The 14,636-nt window shown below is 38.8% G+C and overlaps 1 protein-coding gene across 2 annotated transcripts in view; it reads left to right on the forward strand.

Annotated features, from left to right (window-relative positions):
• Schip1 (Schwannomin interacting protein 1) overlaps nt 1–14,636 on the forward strand; it is a 75,379-nt gene that overhangs the window by 20,118 nt on the left and 40,625 nt on the right. For both annotated transcript variants that reach the window (XM_067765493.1, XM_067765492.1), the window contains exons 4-6: nt 4,175–5,265; nt 5,502–6,249; nt 7,255–7,343. In XM_067765493.1, the coding sequence (XP_067621594.1) occupies nt 4,175–5,265; nt 5,502–6,249; nt 7,255–7,343 (1,928 nt within the window). The remainder of the gene's footprint in view (nt 1–4,174; nt 5,266–5,501; nt 6,250–7,254; nt 7,344–14,636) is intronic.

A 14,636-nucleotide genomic window follows, 5' to 3' on the forward strand; every position in this document is an offset into this window, starting at 1 on the left:
AAAGTCCAGTTTTTTTTTTTATTTCCTTGATACCTATCTTTAACATTTCTGTTAAGTAAATTACGAAAACAGATATCGCTCCTTTAGGAACATAGGGCAAAAACGAGTTCTGTTATGGGCTAGTCTCTTTACCTCTCTCCCCGACCCTTCCGACCGACATTCGGCGTGAGCAGTTCTAATCCATGTCGTCCGGGGTTGCTCCCTCCGCCGTGTTCCTTGTGGGTTCCAGTCAAGCGCCTTTTTTTCTATACATGATTTTCTTAGTATATGGCCGATCCATCGCCATTTTCTTCTCTTTATGGTGGTTTTAATCAGCTCAGTGTTCGTCAGTCTTAAATTGAAATAATATTGGGCCAGAATATACGGCATATTGTGCGCAAGCATTTGTTTACGAACACCTGCAGTTTACTGCTGATGAGTTCCGTCACTTTCCACGTTTCAGAGCCGTATAATAGCACCGACTTCACGTTGCTGTTGAATATTTAAGTTTAGTGCTGTGGCTGAGTGTGCTAGATCGCCACACTTTTCTCAGTTTTTGAAACGCCACCCAGGCCTTAGCTATTCCTGAGCTTACATCAATTTCAGCTCCGCCAGCACTAGCTATTATGCTTCCGAGATAACAGAACTGAGAAACATTTTCGGTTGTATCGTCGAGCAGAACTGTCAGATTATGCGTGTTTTATGTTTGGAGCCACATTTGGTTAGTTTTCTTTACGTTTATTTTAAGTCCCTCTTTGTTCGCGTTTTCTATTAGCTTGTCGATCTTCGTTTTAATAGCAGTAAAAGTTAACTAAAGTTTAACGCTGCCACTTCGGCCGTTTAAGCTGAGATGAGCAGCAAGATTTTATGTTATCAAACAAAGTGGCAAGATTAACTCTAGTCAACTTAAACTAGACCACATTTACACATGCACTAAACCACAATAAATCCTCAGTAATCTACGCGCTTACATATTGTGACGAATTTTGGGAAATTCCGCTTATTTGCAGCCTTCTGCTAACGTTCGAATCAATAAACTGTTGAATAAATCTCTCCAATATTCTGTATTGCAATATGGTCTTTATTAGACTACTTTAGGAGTAGTACAATTATACTTCACAATTAAACTTCACCTCGCAACTGATAGCGTGTTTAAATCAAACTGATTAGTTATTACTCAGCTTGCACTGCTCTTATACTCTCTGTTGCCTGGTTCGCATATTTCTCCAAAGATCTAGACGTGTGTGAGTGACTACTTCGGCTGATGATTACATGTGTTTGTGAGTTATCTCTTCTTCGCCTTCTATGTATGTGTATAAATGATGATAGATGTATTCATGTACACGATTGTAGCTTGCTTTAATGTTACATGTACATAAGAGTGGCGGCTTCATGTTTTTGTTCTTGCGTGATTATTTACTAACAGCCTAGTGATGTCAAAATTCGCCACAATATCTCTAATTCCTAGGAACTAGATGATTAGCTGGAAAAGTTTCTGGTTTCGTACTTCCATTTAGAGATTACACCATAAAGATGATTCTTGGTCAGGAAGAAGAAATTGGCGTCTATGAAATTTGTTCATTATTACCGATTTTTAAAGCGAAAAATGTGTATGGAAAATCTAATTATTTAATTACCGATTAGGAGTTGAGCATTTTTTGGTTTGTAAGTTTCATGCAAGGAGGAAATGCTTTACGCACTGCACAGGATACTTAAGCCTCACTGCTCGACTCTCCGAGTGAGGACTCCCTACTTCCATGAAATCTGCGACCGCGTTTCGCATTACTTTGGGTACGGATGCGCGCTACTCACCATTATGGCTACTCTCGCGCTAATGGGCTAGGCATCCATCTTCTCGTTTGCTGAGAAGAATATGCCTCACATATGTGCTGACCGTATTCCATCTGTCCCTTCGGCAGGTCATGTTATTGATGACACTATACTACCCTCGTTCGCTGTTCTCTTCTACCTTCCTTCGCTGTTCAGCAAAGTGCTCACATTCGAAGAAGGCGTGGCGTACATCGTCTATTTTTCCACTGTACATTCAGTTCGGGTTTTCAACCTTCCCCATTCTATTCATTTTCGGAAGTAACCGTGTACGGTTAGAAACTGGGTCAGGTAATTAGGTAAATGTCGCCTCAACCATGGGTTTAGTTCAGGAATTAGTTCCCGACGGTGCTCTGTCTCGAATCGATTCTTCTCGCGCCTGTACGACAATAGCAGCTCTACTCGCTTCCTATCCGCTGTTGTTTATTAATTTTCTTTTCTCAGCGAGAAGATATATCGGTATGGTTCCCGCAACGACTAAGATGGCTTCAACCGAGACCATGTGGTAAGAGTTGAGGGTGATTTGGTTCTTTCGATATTTCTTTGCGTCCGCCGAAATTTCTGCAACGTATAAGAGTATAGAATCTGAGGCTTATGCAAGCAGCTTCCTTGTACATGTTTTTGGACCGCCCATGTGTTTTTGGCATTAATATACTAAAATTCGCTTTGTGGGGATGACGATATCCGTTTTTGCTGTTGCTAGCTGGAGACCGTGATCACCCATTTACTTATTTACACTATGCATGACCTGGTTTAGTTTTAGCTGTGCCAGCTCGCAGCTTGTGTTGTTATCACAGCTGCCACGTCGTCTGCAAAAGCGACGGGGAAGGTGCTTTCTGCCATGTTCAATCAAAGTTGACTGTCGTAAGAAACATTTGAGGGATCAGGAACTAGTACTGACCCCTCGACTGCTCCGGCTGTTATTTTTACCTTTCTTTGACCGTGAGTGGTTTCTTATATTAGACACCTGTCCCCTAATATTCCTAGCAAATATTGCAGTACCCTGAAAGTGCTTTTTATTGTATCAAGCATGTTCTTCCACATGGCTAAGTTTAAGGCGTTTTTGACGTCCAACGCGACCACCGAGACTATCGGTTTGCCGTTTCTGCTATGACATCTATGGTAGAGTACCCTTACCGTAAATCATGCTGTCGGGGAGACAGTCCTCCCCCGTACCTTAATGCTCTCGTGAGGCGTGTTATATGTAAACTAGGTCGGATGACGTTAAAAAACCTTAAATATTCTTCAATTATTTAGCGACAAAAGCTGATCATTAACGAAAATCGATTTGACGAATGTCTTTATAAAAGTGATAGAACTCCAATACTGATCTGGAAAGCTTATGGGTTAAAGAAGACGTTGAAGAATACATGTTGCATAAATCCATCTATGGTACTGTGGGCATAGCTGGTAGGATGCTAGTTTTCCGGCCGGGGAAACCGGACTCAACAAGCGTACAAAGCTCTTTCTCTTGGATCCAGTTATTTATTAATCAATTGAATCAACAACGTCTATTTATTACCTACTCAAAATATACCCGAGAATGCCCTTTTGTGGAGCATATCGATACCACCCTCAAGTCGGGCAGAGCAAAATAGCATAAATGTCTTTGCAACCCTCTTGGCCGCAACTCCTAAACCCATTATGGAAGAGTTTCCTATTTTTTCAGCATGCGGGTCCTACTTGGGAAACTCCCTGTTCTACTCTGGAAAGTAATATTCTGCACGCCACTACCACAGCTTCTTGTATCTGTTAGACAAGCCTCTTTTTACTGCTGTAAGTGGGCTATTGTCCCAAACTTCCAAAAGGAAAAACAAACAAACCATCTCTACTCCTAGTACCTCTGGTGAGTGGACATTTTTCGCTGTTCGCAATAGACGCTTGCTCCGCCACCGCAGTCCATTTTGAATTAATCTGTGTAGAGTGATATGATGCTCTCCTTACATGGTATATTGCCTTTCCGTTTCTTTCTCGAGCGAAACCTCACCTCAAAGCTTTTGTCAAACATCATTGTGGATGAAAGGTATACACTTGCCGAATCTAGACTCCTGAGTCTGATGGCTGGGCATATGACTACATTCACCGGGAACGATTTGTTATGACCACATGCGACCTTCTAGGCCATCCCGCCTTCCCACTCCCTAGATCCATGAGGAGTTCGGGGTCGCCAGAGCCTCGGCTGTTACTGAAACAGGGTTCGCCACGGATAGGTGAGGTTGACAATTGGGTTTGGAGAAGCTATGTATTGCGCTGGCAACCTGAAAAAGCTGCACTACACTAACCCCTTGAGTGCGGTATTTTAGTCGCCTCTTACGATAGGCATACCAGAACGCCAATGACACATTTTTCTTTTCTTGTATAATTTCAGATGATTATCTAACGTCGCCCACATCATCAAGCATCTCCGTAACTGCGCCACATCGTTCGTATTTTCCACGTGGTATTGTCAATCCAAACTATCCCGGATTTCAACATTTAGCGCACACGCTCTCTGAACATTTCATTGGTTGTACACCATCCGATTCCTATGACAGTGATATGTCCGAGTGTGAAATGGAATTAAGTGGCGATAGTTGTGATGATTTGTCCAATGACGAGCTCCAGAGTGAGTTGAATGTTAAAATGAACATTTACAACAACAATAGCAGCAGCAATGATAGTCATAAGAGAGAGTCGAGATGTGCAAGCCCTGAATTGTCAATCAATGCACAACAGAACCAACAACTACAACAATCATACAAGGACGCTAACAGTAATAGCGCCGTCAACAGCAATAACGAAACTAGCGAAGACCAAGAACAACAACAATATCAACTACAATCACATCAACAGCAAAAGCACAGCAAATTAGGAGCACTCATAGCAAATGAGTTGCACGATAACTTACGCCAACTACTTACCTTGAATGTACCAGATAATTATACAGATGCCTATATCATTAACTCAGCGGATAATTTTCCATTCCGTTATGATCAAAAGTGTCGACTGGTAGCGCAAATTGATGGTGAAACCCCACAGGTTTATGGCACAACACCCGATATTTTGTTAAAGAATTGCAATTTACGTCCGTCACAACAATCAAAAAAAGAAAATCGTCCTGATTTACTGCGTGGTGTAAGTCCACAACCTCTACGGAAACATGTCGAAACGGGGAATGAGGAAAATGTGTTTGTCAGCAAGGATTCCATTCTGGGCCAACAAGAAAGGGGATTGAAGCAAAATACACTTACAGTTAATGAAGTTAATAGCAGGGCTACAACGCCAGTACTTTTGAATGACATCGGTAGAGATGATGGTGCGGGCTGTGGCATAACACCCGTCGATATAATTGGTAACTTTGAACAAGAGGTGGAACGCGAATTCGGTCTGCTTGTGAGTGGATACAGACGTTTGGTGGAACCGAACGATGATACAAATGACAATGAAAATGCAGTGGTGGAGCCAAAAGCGATTGAGAAGGTAAATAGAAATATTTTAAATACATTCACATATATAGCGATAGAGATAGGGACAGGGATGAGTATAGGGATAGGGATAAAGATAAGGATAGGGATAGAGATAGGGGTAGGTATTTAACCTTTTTGTCCTTTAAGGCATGCCCAACTAAGATTTTTAACACTTATCCTCAACAATAATGGGAATCCTACAATCTACAGTTATTTACTGATTAAGCGAAAATCCCGACCCTTTTTCAGGTATCTGATGCAATGCTTTCGAGCGCTAAAGACCTTATAGATTCCAACAAGTATGTTAATGCATTGAAACAAAGCAAAGAAGTAGCCACTCCTAAAGTGGGGAGGAAGACTCAATCTACCATAAACATGATGGACTTCATGGAGGACAATAATGCTGTTGATTGGTCATATGGACGTTGTGGCGACTCAGAAGCGATACATTCAAGTCAAACAAGAGATAGGAGTGACCAAAAAGTAGATGATATAACCGATATGAGCACCGTAAGCAATACAAATAGCGCACAAATCCGACCCAAATATCAGAAACCATCATATGATGAGAGACAGTTACCACCGGTGGCTATTGAATATAAGCGCTGTCAACAAATCGTAACCCGCAACCCACGTAAATCGCCTGGACAAAATAATGAAAGAAGTGAAAAAGCTACCAAGATAGCGGGTGGCAGCAAAATTGTACGAAATCATTCGAAAACAAATTTTGCTAACCGATTTTTCAATTCGTCACGACGTAGTAATGTTGGTAGTGTTGGTTCGAGATTAACCGACAAATCAGCTGATAGTAATCGTAGTCGTGAGGAAGCGGAAATTCATCAATACCAAGAGTTGATAAGCAATAAAGAGCAAATATCGCGCAATAGTCGTTATGCGAAAATGTCTGGTTGGTCACAACACGTAAAGAGTACGAGTACGGCGAAAAATCATGGTGGAAAGTATGCGAGTAAAGAGTTGGCTTCGCCAAGCGCTTTAGGTAAGTTGTGGGGGTTGATGTGAAGCAGTGTTGCCAACCTTGTTTTTATTTTGATATTTAATTTCTTTTGAAACTTTTTTATTTAAAAGAGCCTCTTTAGTTTAATAATTTCGAAAATTTCATGTCATACTTAACTGTTCCATTAAAATTGGTCAGAATTTATTTGGAGCGGCTGGTGATGATTATCAAAGAAAAATCCAAGCCGAAAACTTTAAATTTTAATCAAGTCAGCTGATTCTTTCCTAAAATGGTGTAATAAGCTTTATGATTTCGTGGTTTACTGAATTGGTTCGTTTTGCTGTACTTCTCTTTGTATGATAGGAATTTTATAGTGTCTGGATATTGAATGGATATGATTGATCGGGATTTCATCATATCTGGATCAAATCAAATATTGCGGGATTATGTTATGAAATGAAAGAGCTGATCCTCTCTAAGGGTATTCCATTGATTGTGGCCAAGCCGAAATACGACTTTCGTTTGTTAGAACGCTCTTGTAGGGGCTAGTACATCGGAAAAGTTGCAATCTGTAAATCGGACAGCTCTGTTTTGAATTAGGGAAGCTTATAGAGGACCGTCCCCCTAGGTGATATAGCTTCAGTGTGTGATGCTTATTCATGAAATATTACTAGGTGGGTACTCATGCATGTACCCCTTGCTTAACCGTCTAGATTTGAAAGGACGCTGACAGCGGCCTCGGATCTCTGTAGCACTCGTACCAGCTCGAAGTAGGTCTGAGCCGAAGCGAAGGTAGTAAGTGTTGTTTTATGTGACATCGTAACGGACCTCTTTATTGCCGAAAGGAGCTCCTCCGATTTGGATACTAGTTTTCACGTTTAACTTGTGAATGTGTAACATCAGCTGGCAATTTAAATTAAATTTATTTAACTTATTTATTTCTCTTGAGATTTATCCATCGATATGCATACTTAAGTTCGTAATTGTACCATTGGATATTTGTCTTTGTAGTTTTATAAGTAAACTTTCGTATTTATTTATCAACAGAGTTGTTTGATGCATACAAGCTTGGCGGCGACTGCGATAAGGAAACGTTACAGAAGCATTTAAAATTAGCTAAAGAAATTGAGAAAAAAGTAAGTACCCTTAAACTATGGTGTTCTATATTATACTTCTCAAAAGGTTTGTAAAAACACTCACCAAAACTTTAAGTTCAAAGGCAACAAGAATTAACTAAACCATATATGGTTTCCCTATGCTATACCTTCGGAAAATCCGAATGTCACTCTCCGGGCTACGTTGTTGTTGTTGGAGCTCAAAGGATCCTTCCCAAGGTTTTGGGCAGTGTTATCGGTGTTGATGGTTCTTTGCCAGATATACATAGATCCGGTACGTACTGGTAGCAAGCACGGGAAAGATTTAATGTGACTACATTGAAGCTTCTTCTTCCAAAGTTCTTTGCACGATAAAGGCTAGAGGTAGGCAGTGGTAAATGTGTGCCCGTTTCTTTACATCCCCGTTTCTTTACAGCTCTTGTATACATCGTTTAAGGATACTCCATTCCCGAGATCAGTCTAGTAAATTCTGCTGCTAGTGCCGTAGTATACCGAATGTTTATTCGGAATATATCTAACAATATTGATTACACTTCCTAAAACGTACTGAAGTATCTTTATTGCTACTACAACAGCGATCTACTTGATCTACTAAAAATGCTCCCTGTTTTCTTTCTGACGTAATCGAACCACGTTCACTTGCGGACTTACAACAATTACCAGACTATCATTTTCCAGGGTCTAATTCTTTCGATTTCTCATTACCGTCAATATTTCTGTAGTCATGTACACAGATGAGCAGAGTAATTTTTGGCTTCTACGTCTAAAATATTGATAAATTTATATTCATTGAGGTCTACGGAGGATGTTGGTAGAAATGTATTGCCATTATCGCATCTGTGTACTAACTTATTACAACAAGAACCTGCATATATGTTCTGTTCCTAGTATTTCCACTTGCTCAAATATAGTTGGCGGGAGGATAAAGTGACCGTACGTTGCTCGATGAAAACCTCTGCTCCGACTCGGCAGCTTATTTAGAACCACTGTAAATTTAAATAGTAAACAATGTTTAGAACTAATCGACGTAGAGTGAACTTTTCTCCCTCCTTACATAATATGTCACTTTCACTGATGACCTGATACGAAACTTTCATTCTCTCTCAATTTGTTTCCAGGAAAGGGGCTTGAAATCAGCTGTCTGTTCACTTTGATGCGACCAAAACGTTTATGTGCATACATATGTATATCCACATACAATAAAAAACGAAAAAAAAATGTATAAGAAATTACGAAATTATATCACTTGGTGAAGTATCTGCGTTGTCGTCCGCAAAAGGCTGTTAATTAAACATGTTGCGTTAACCTATACGTATACCTGCAATTTATCTCAGCTGTCAAAAATGGAATGTCGCAACGCTCCTCAAAAACATGGCCTTTATGCATCCATTTACATCAATGCGAAGACTAAGAAGCTGACTTTTTCACCAATCGAAAGTTGCTACCAAAACCTGTTTCGTGTGCAGCCCTTCGCTGAAAGATGTTGTCACTGATAAATTTTCCACGGGTGAAAAAGAGTTATTTTTTTCTTCGGATTTGTAATACTGACAAAAAATCGAGTTTTTTGATATTCCATTTGACAATCTTGAGTAAATTTTCGGTGAAAATCATAAATTAAACATTCACCATCTAAAATACCCCAAAGTTTTTATGAAATACCCAAATTTGATTTTGAGTATCATGGCATCTATGGCCAACGTTATAAAAAATGCACATTTTTACGTGCTCTCAGAGAGCGAGAAGTTTCATATCATGGCAGAAGGATACAAGGTGGCAGCATATTTATGTTTGTAGGTATGTCACCATGCTGCCACCTTGTATCGTTCCGCCATGTTTCATATCAGGTCATCAGTGGTCACTTTTCCATTTCCTTCACTAGGGTTACCTCACTTTAAAATTATTTTCGTAGTAATTCGTCTGTCCAGCATAACACTGAGCGCATGGGTACCACTTAAGTACTCCTTTTATGCCTACAGAGGTTACACACTGTATTCACCCACCACACTATCGCTCTAAGCGTCGTCAATGTCTTACTTCGAATAAAGTAATACACCTTGCAGTGTACCCCTTATCTGATGGGCTACTTTCATCGAACCTATGCGAAGGGATTTGACAATTGCGTTGGTTTCTAGAGAAGACTTCTAGAGTACATATATTGATTGTATATTTGTGATCTTTCTATGGTGCCAATGAGTCTATGAAAGGCTCTTGAGTAATATTAGTATTTTATATACGAATTTTGCGCCTTCGATTACTGATGTAATATAGATATCTTAAAGTTTGCCCAGATTCTTCAATATACAAGATTAGAAGCTTATGAGTCTACATTAATTGGCGTGTTCGCGTCTCTAGCTGCCTGATTTGGATAGCAAGTTTCGATACTTTAAATAACACAAATTCAGTGTTCCTCAATATTTCATCTAAGCCTTTCGCGAGGGTCCTACTGATGAAAGAAAAGATGGCCGACCGTCTTATGTGGGCTATTGGTTTTCTTAGTGTATACATTTATATATACAATCGAACGGTGCATCCATATAATTTGTAATTGTTCAATAACGATTTACCAGTTCATATTTCCGTTTTTTATCTCGGATTGGCTTGTGCAAATGATTTGCTTTCATTTGTAGCGCTGCTGAATAGTTGTACGTTACTAAGCCAGTACGTTATACCTAGTTACTAACTAGTGAGTAAATTAGACGATCTGGCGCTCAGAAATATAGTCTATCAGTTGGGTAGTCGATCTCCCAAACAGTTAGAAAGAGTAAAAAATAGCAAACAATCAACTAAACCATTCGTAACGATTCACTGCCATCATTAGCTTAAACAGTTAATCATATATACACCTGTATATACATTAGAGTTTGCTGTTTTATGATAAATATTGGGTCTATGCCGTCACCTCAGCAAACCTCAACTGTAAACTGATTTTAAAAAGGCTAAGCAAATCTTTGTTGAACAATTCTTTATTTCTTCAACTGTTATACCATATGTATGTCGAAATTGTTAAGTCTTTTGGTAGATCAATAGCACCGCTCTTAATCGCGTTCTATTGCTTTAGCAACAGCATAGTTCTCTGAAGGCCGCCGCCAATGAGGTTACGCTCTCTTGCTTCTTAATTAATTGTTGTTGTTGTGATAAATACACTTGCGGAGGATTTTGAGGGGTGTAATCATTATTAATGGTCCTTTGCTGGATGTAGGCCGGGTTATTTATGGAAATAGTAGGTGCAAGCCCTAGCATCTCGGGAACGATTTAATGTGATGGCATTAAGCCTTCTAGGCCATCCCGCCTCCTTATCTTCTAGTTCCATGAGGAACTTGGGGTGACCCTAGCCTCATTAAATTAAACTAAATCAAATAAAATAAAAAGTAATTACGTTTAATTAAAGTAAACTAAATTAATATTATATCAAAATAAATTAAATTAAATTAAATTAAATTGAATAAAATAAAATAGAATAGAGTAGAAAAGAATAAAATAAAATTAAATTAAAGTAAATTAAATCAAATTAAATTTAATTAAATCAATTTAATCGGCGAGTTATCCATTTGTCATTGAGTGTTAGAAATTTGTTATCGGCGTGTTGTCGATTTTGTTATGAAAAAAGTATCAATTTTTGATCGAAAAGTCGTCAAATTATCGGTTTGTTATGATACACAAGCTATCATTCTCAAGTCTCTCAATGATCCAGAGCATTCCCGTGAGAATTGAGCGTGAGCCGGAGCTGTAAAACCAAAGAGGATAAATATAATAAGAGCCGTCACTCGTTATTTTTTAGGCATTTACTCGATGTAAACTGTGAGGTAGTCGCTACTTTTGTTTTATGAGGAACATTTTTGAATTGCCTTCCATTTATCCATGCGGTGTTGTCACTTTATGCAAACGTGTTTTTTGGAAGGAGAATTAAATAATTAATTAAATACAGTCGGAAAAATAAACACAAATACCCCATGAAAATGTATAGAAGACATTTATAAACATCTCGGCCAAAAAAAAAGTAGCGACTACCTCATAGTTTACATCGAGTAAATGCCTAAAAAATAACGAGTGACGGCTCTTATTATATTTATCCTCTTTGGTAAAACTCACTGAACAGACTTCAATATAAAATCGATGACACACAGGTAACCCTTCGATTGCACGCTGTTATGAAACCTATAAGTAGGCAATCACAAGCTGATGACAAATCGAAATATCGAAGATAATAACTCGCTACCGATAATGAAGCGATAATGAACCGATAATAAAACAAGAAGCCGTCGAAGCTCTTATCTAAAAGATCGAAACTGGGTGAGCTCTGGTTAATTAAAAAGCATTATTTTACCAGATGTACACCACTATGTTTACACAACGAACTTCTCGTGTACTTGGTAGCCACGCCTTTTTAAGTGGTTTTATTTAGCTTGACTCTGTGTATCGAATTTGTTTACGAATTTTGCAATTAAAATTTAAGTAACTTCCCGATAAGCTACAAACTTGAAACTTGGAATATAGTTCAGAACCCGATGACAAGGCAATTATAAGAAAGAAATAAAACTCCGATAGGCGGCGCATGGATAGATTTGGTTCATATTTGGAACATATAATACATACATGAATGAAAGCGACCTATAAAAAATCGCCTCTAGGTGACGCAAGAATCGAGATATTCAAAAAAATCGTATTTGTGGTCCGATTTGGCCCGTATTTGGAACAAATATTACATACAGTCCGGTAGATGTGACATCAAAATACTTTGGAGTTCAAGGAGGGACAAGTATACGTGGAGCTCAGTCGAGTAAAGTCTTTGGAAGGATTATGGATTGAGGACTTAGATTGTATCAAATTGTCAGGAAAGATTCCTTGTAATAATGAGTCACTAAATGAACTAAATAGAATAAGAAATAATAGGCAATTAAATAAAGACTAAAAACTTGAAAATAAAATAATTCAAAAAAATTTTAAGTTAAACGATTTTATTGAAAACAATACTTACATGAAATAATAATAATACTAAAAGCTAGAAAATAATTAGGTAGGTCCTAGGTACTAATCATAGCACTCCTCATCAATCTAGGGCGTTGATCAGACAATTAAATAAAAGCGTTGCACCCGTCAAATTTCTTTGATAGTCATAAGCAGGCCACACGAGAGGGGGTGTGAATGGGGGGATATCCCCCGGGCCCGGGGTTTCTCAGAGGGTCCGCGATTTAGAGGTACTAAGACATTTTTTTAATTCAGGAGAGTCTTTAGTTGTTCCATGGGCAAATTTTAAGCTGAATTTCAAAAGCAACGAATATTGATAATGATTTTTTTGCCTGGGCCTTCGAACAGTGAAGAGACAATAAAAACATCAAACAAAAATGTATATTTACATGAATCCGAAATCGTAAAGTTTTCGTGGTGACACTGATGAAGGTTCATCCTCAAACAGTCTTCCAACAATACCACCAACTCTGTATCAAAGTCGATATCGATACCGTGAATAATGAGTTTTTGCGATCTGAAGAAGTCAACGAAATAGTTCGTCGAGGTCATCAAAAGTGTCCTGTTATTTTTCAACGTGATTGTCATGACTAGGGATTTCCTAGCGCGTTGTTAAACAGAATCTTGCCAAATGGAGAGAAAGTGGAGCGTGACTGGTTAGTGCGGAGTGCCAGTAGCAATCCTTTTTATTGCCTACAATGTCGTCTGTTAAGCACCAATACTTTAAATCGACCTAAAATTTGTTGTTCTGGCGCGGATATTCGTAATTCCAGGTATGGAAGAAGCTATACGATAAACTGCCATCACACGAAAATACTCAAGATCACATTAAATGTTATATTCAATGGCGATCTTTACAAAATCTAATTCAAAAGGAGGCTACAATTGATAAACTTATCAATGAACAGCTAATCACTGAAACCCAAAGTGGAGAGAAATTTTATATAAAATTTTGGACACTATTTTATTTTTGGGTGAAAGAGGCCTAGCTTTCAAAGGCGAAAGTATATATCTTGGTGAACGAAACAATGGACATTTTTTGGGCATCTAAGATCCCATAAGCCATTATGATCCAATACTTAGAGATCATGTGGAGAAAGTTCGGATTTCACAACAGCAGCACAAACGTTTACAAGTTCACAATCTTTCCCCAGACATTCAGAACGAGTTTATAAAAATTTGTACAAAGCACGTGAGGGAAACTATATTAGATCAAGGCAAGAAATCCAAGTATTTTGCTATTATCGTTGGTGCTATGCCTGATGCATGTCCCGTTGATTACGTTCGTTTTGCGCTAACTCCATTCCAATTCGAAAGGAACAAATTTTACAATTCAAGATCGGTTTTCGGCTTTCGTGGATTGTAACCAAAAAACTGGTCAGAAAATCGCTGATCTAATTTGCCATACTCTAGGTAAACATGAAATCCCATTAAAAGGTTGTCTTGCACAAGGGTACAATAACGGCGCCAATATGAAGGAAGCTTACAACGGAGCACAACGTCACATTCTCGACAAAAACTCGAATGCTGATTACTCGCCTTGTGCAACCCACAGTCTAAATTCATGTGGTCTTGATGCTGCAGAATGTTGTGCGGCTGCAATTACTTTCTTCGGAGTTGTACAAAAATGTTTTACTATTTTCAGCAGCACACAACGATGGGAAATCTTCAAAAAACAATGTACTGAGCTCTCTTCACAGTCTTTCATACACTGGGTGGTCGGCTAGAATTGAGGCAATCAGACCATCCGCAAACCACGTTCCAGGATTAACACAAGCAATAAACGCATTACTTAAGCTAAATTTGACTGCGCAAGCATACAGAGATGTTACCGGCATTTTCAAGTACATCAACAAGTTCGAATGTATCTTGCTGTCCTCAATTTGGTTCAAAATACTGACTACCATTAATGAAAGAAACGTGGTCCTCAAGCTAGAGACGCCACCATAGATGTTGAGGTCCGACATCTAGATGCCTTACTAGCTGATTTGAAGTTGATCAGGAACCAATGGGAAACAATTTTAAACGAATGCAAAACAGTTGCTATTCAATTGAACATCTCGCCAAAGTTTCCGGACATTCGAAAGAGAAAACCTAAAAGACGTTCTGAAGATAATTTAAATGAGATGATTACGGATGATTTAGAGTCTGATTTTAAAAACAATACATTCCTGGTGATCTTTGATTCGGTAATCACTGGCATTACTGAACGATTTGCAGCTATGAGAAATTTGAGCGAGACGTTTTCCTTTTTGTGGCAATTTGAAGACATGGATGAAACTACGGTTCGGGCGAGCACAGCAAAATTTGTCGAAAATACAAGTCGGACATTTCTCAAAGCTTAGAATG

This window comes from Eurosta solidaginis, chromosome 2 (genome assembly GCF_040869045.1).
Source record: "Eurosta solidaginis isolate ZX-2024a chromosome 2, ASM4086904v1, whole genome shotgun sequence".
In the NCBI taxonomy this organism is placed as follows: Eukaryota; Metazoa; Arthropoda; class Insecta; order Diptera; family Tephritidae; genus Eurosta; species Eurosta solidaginis.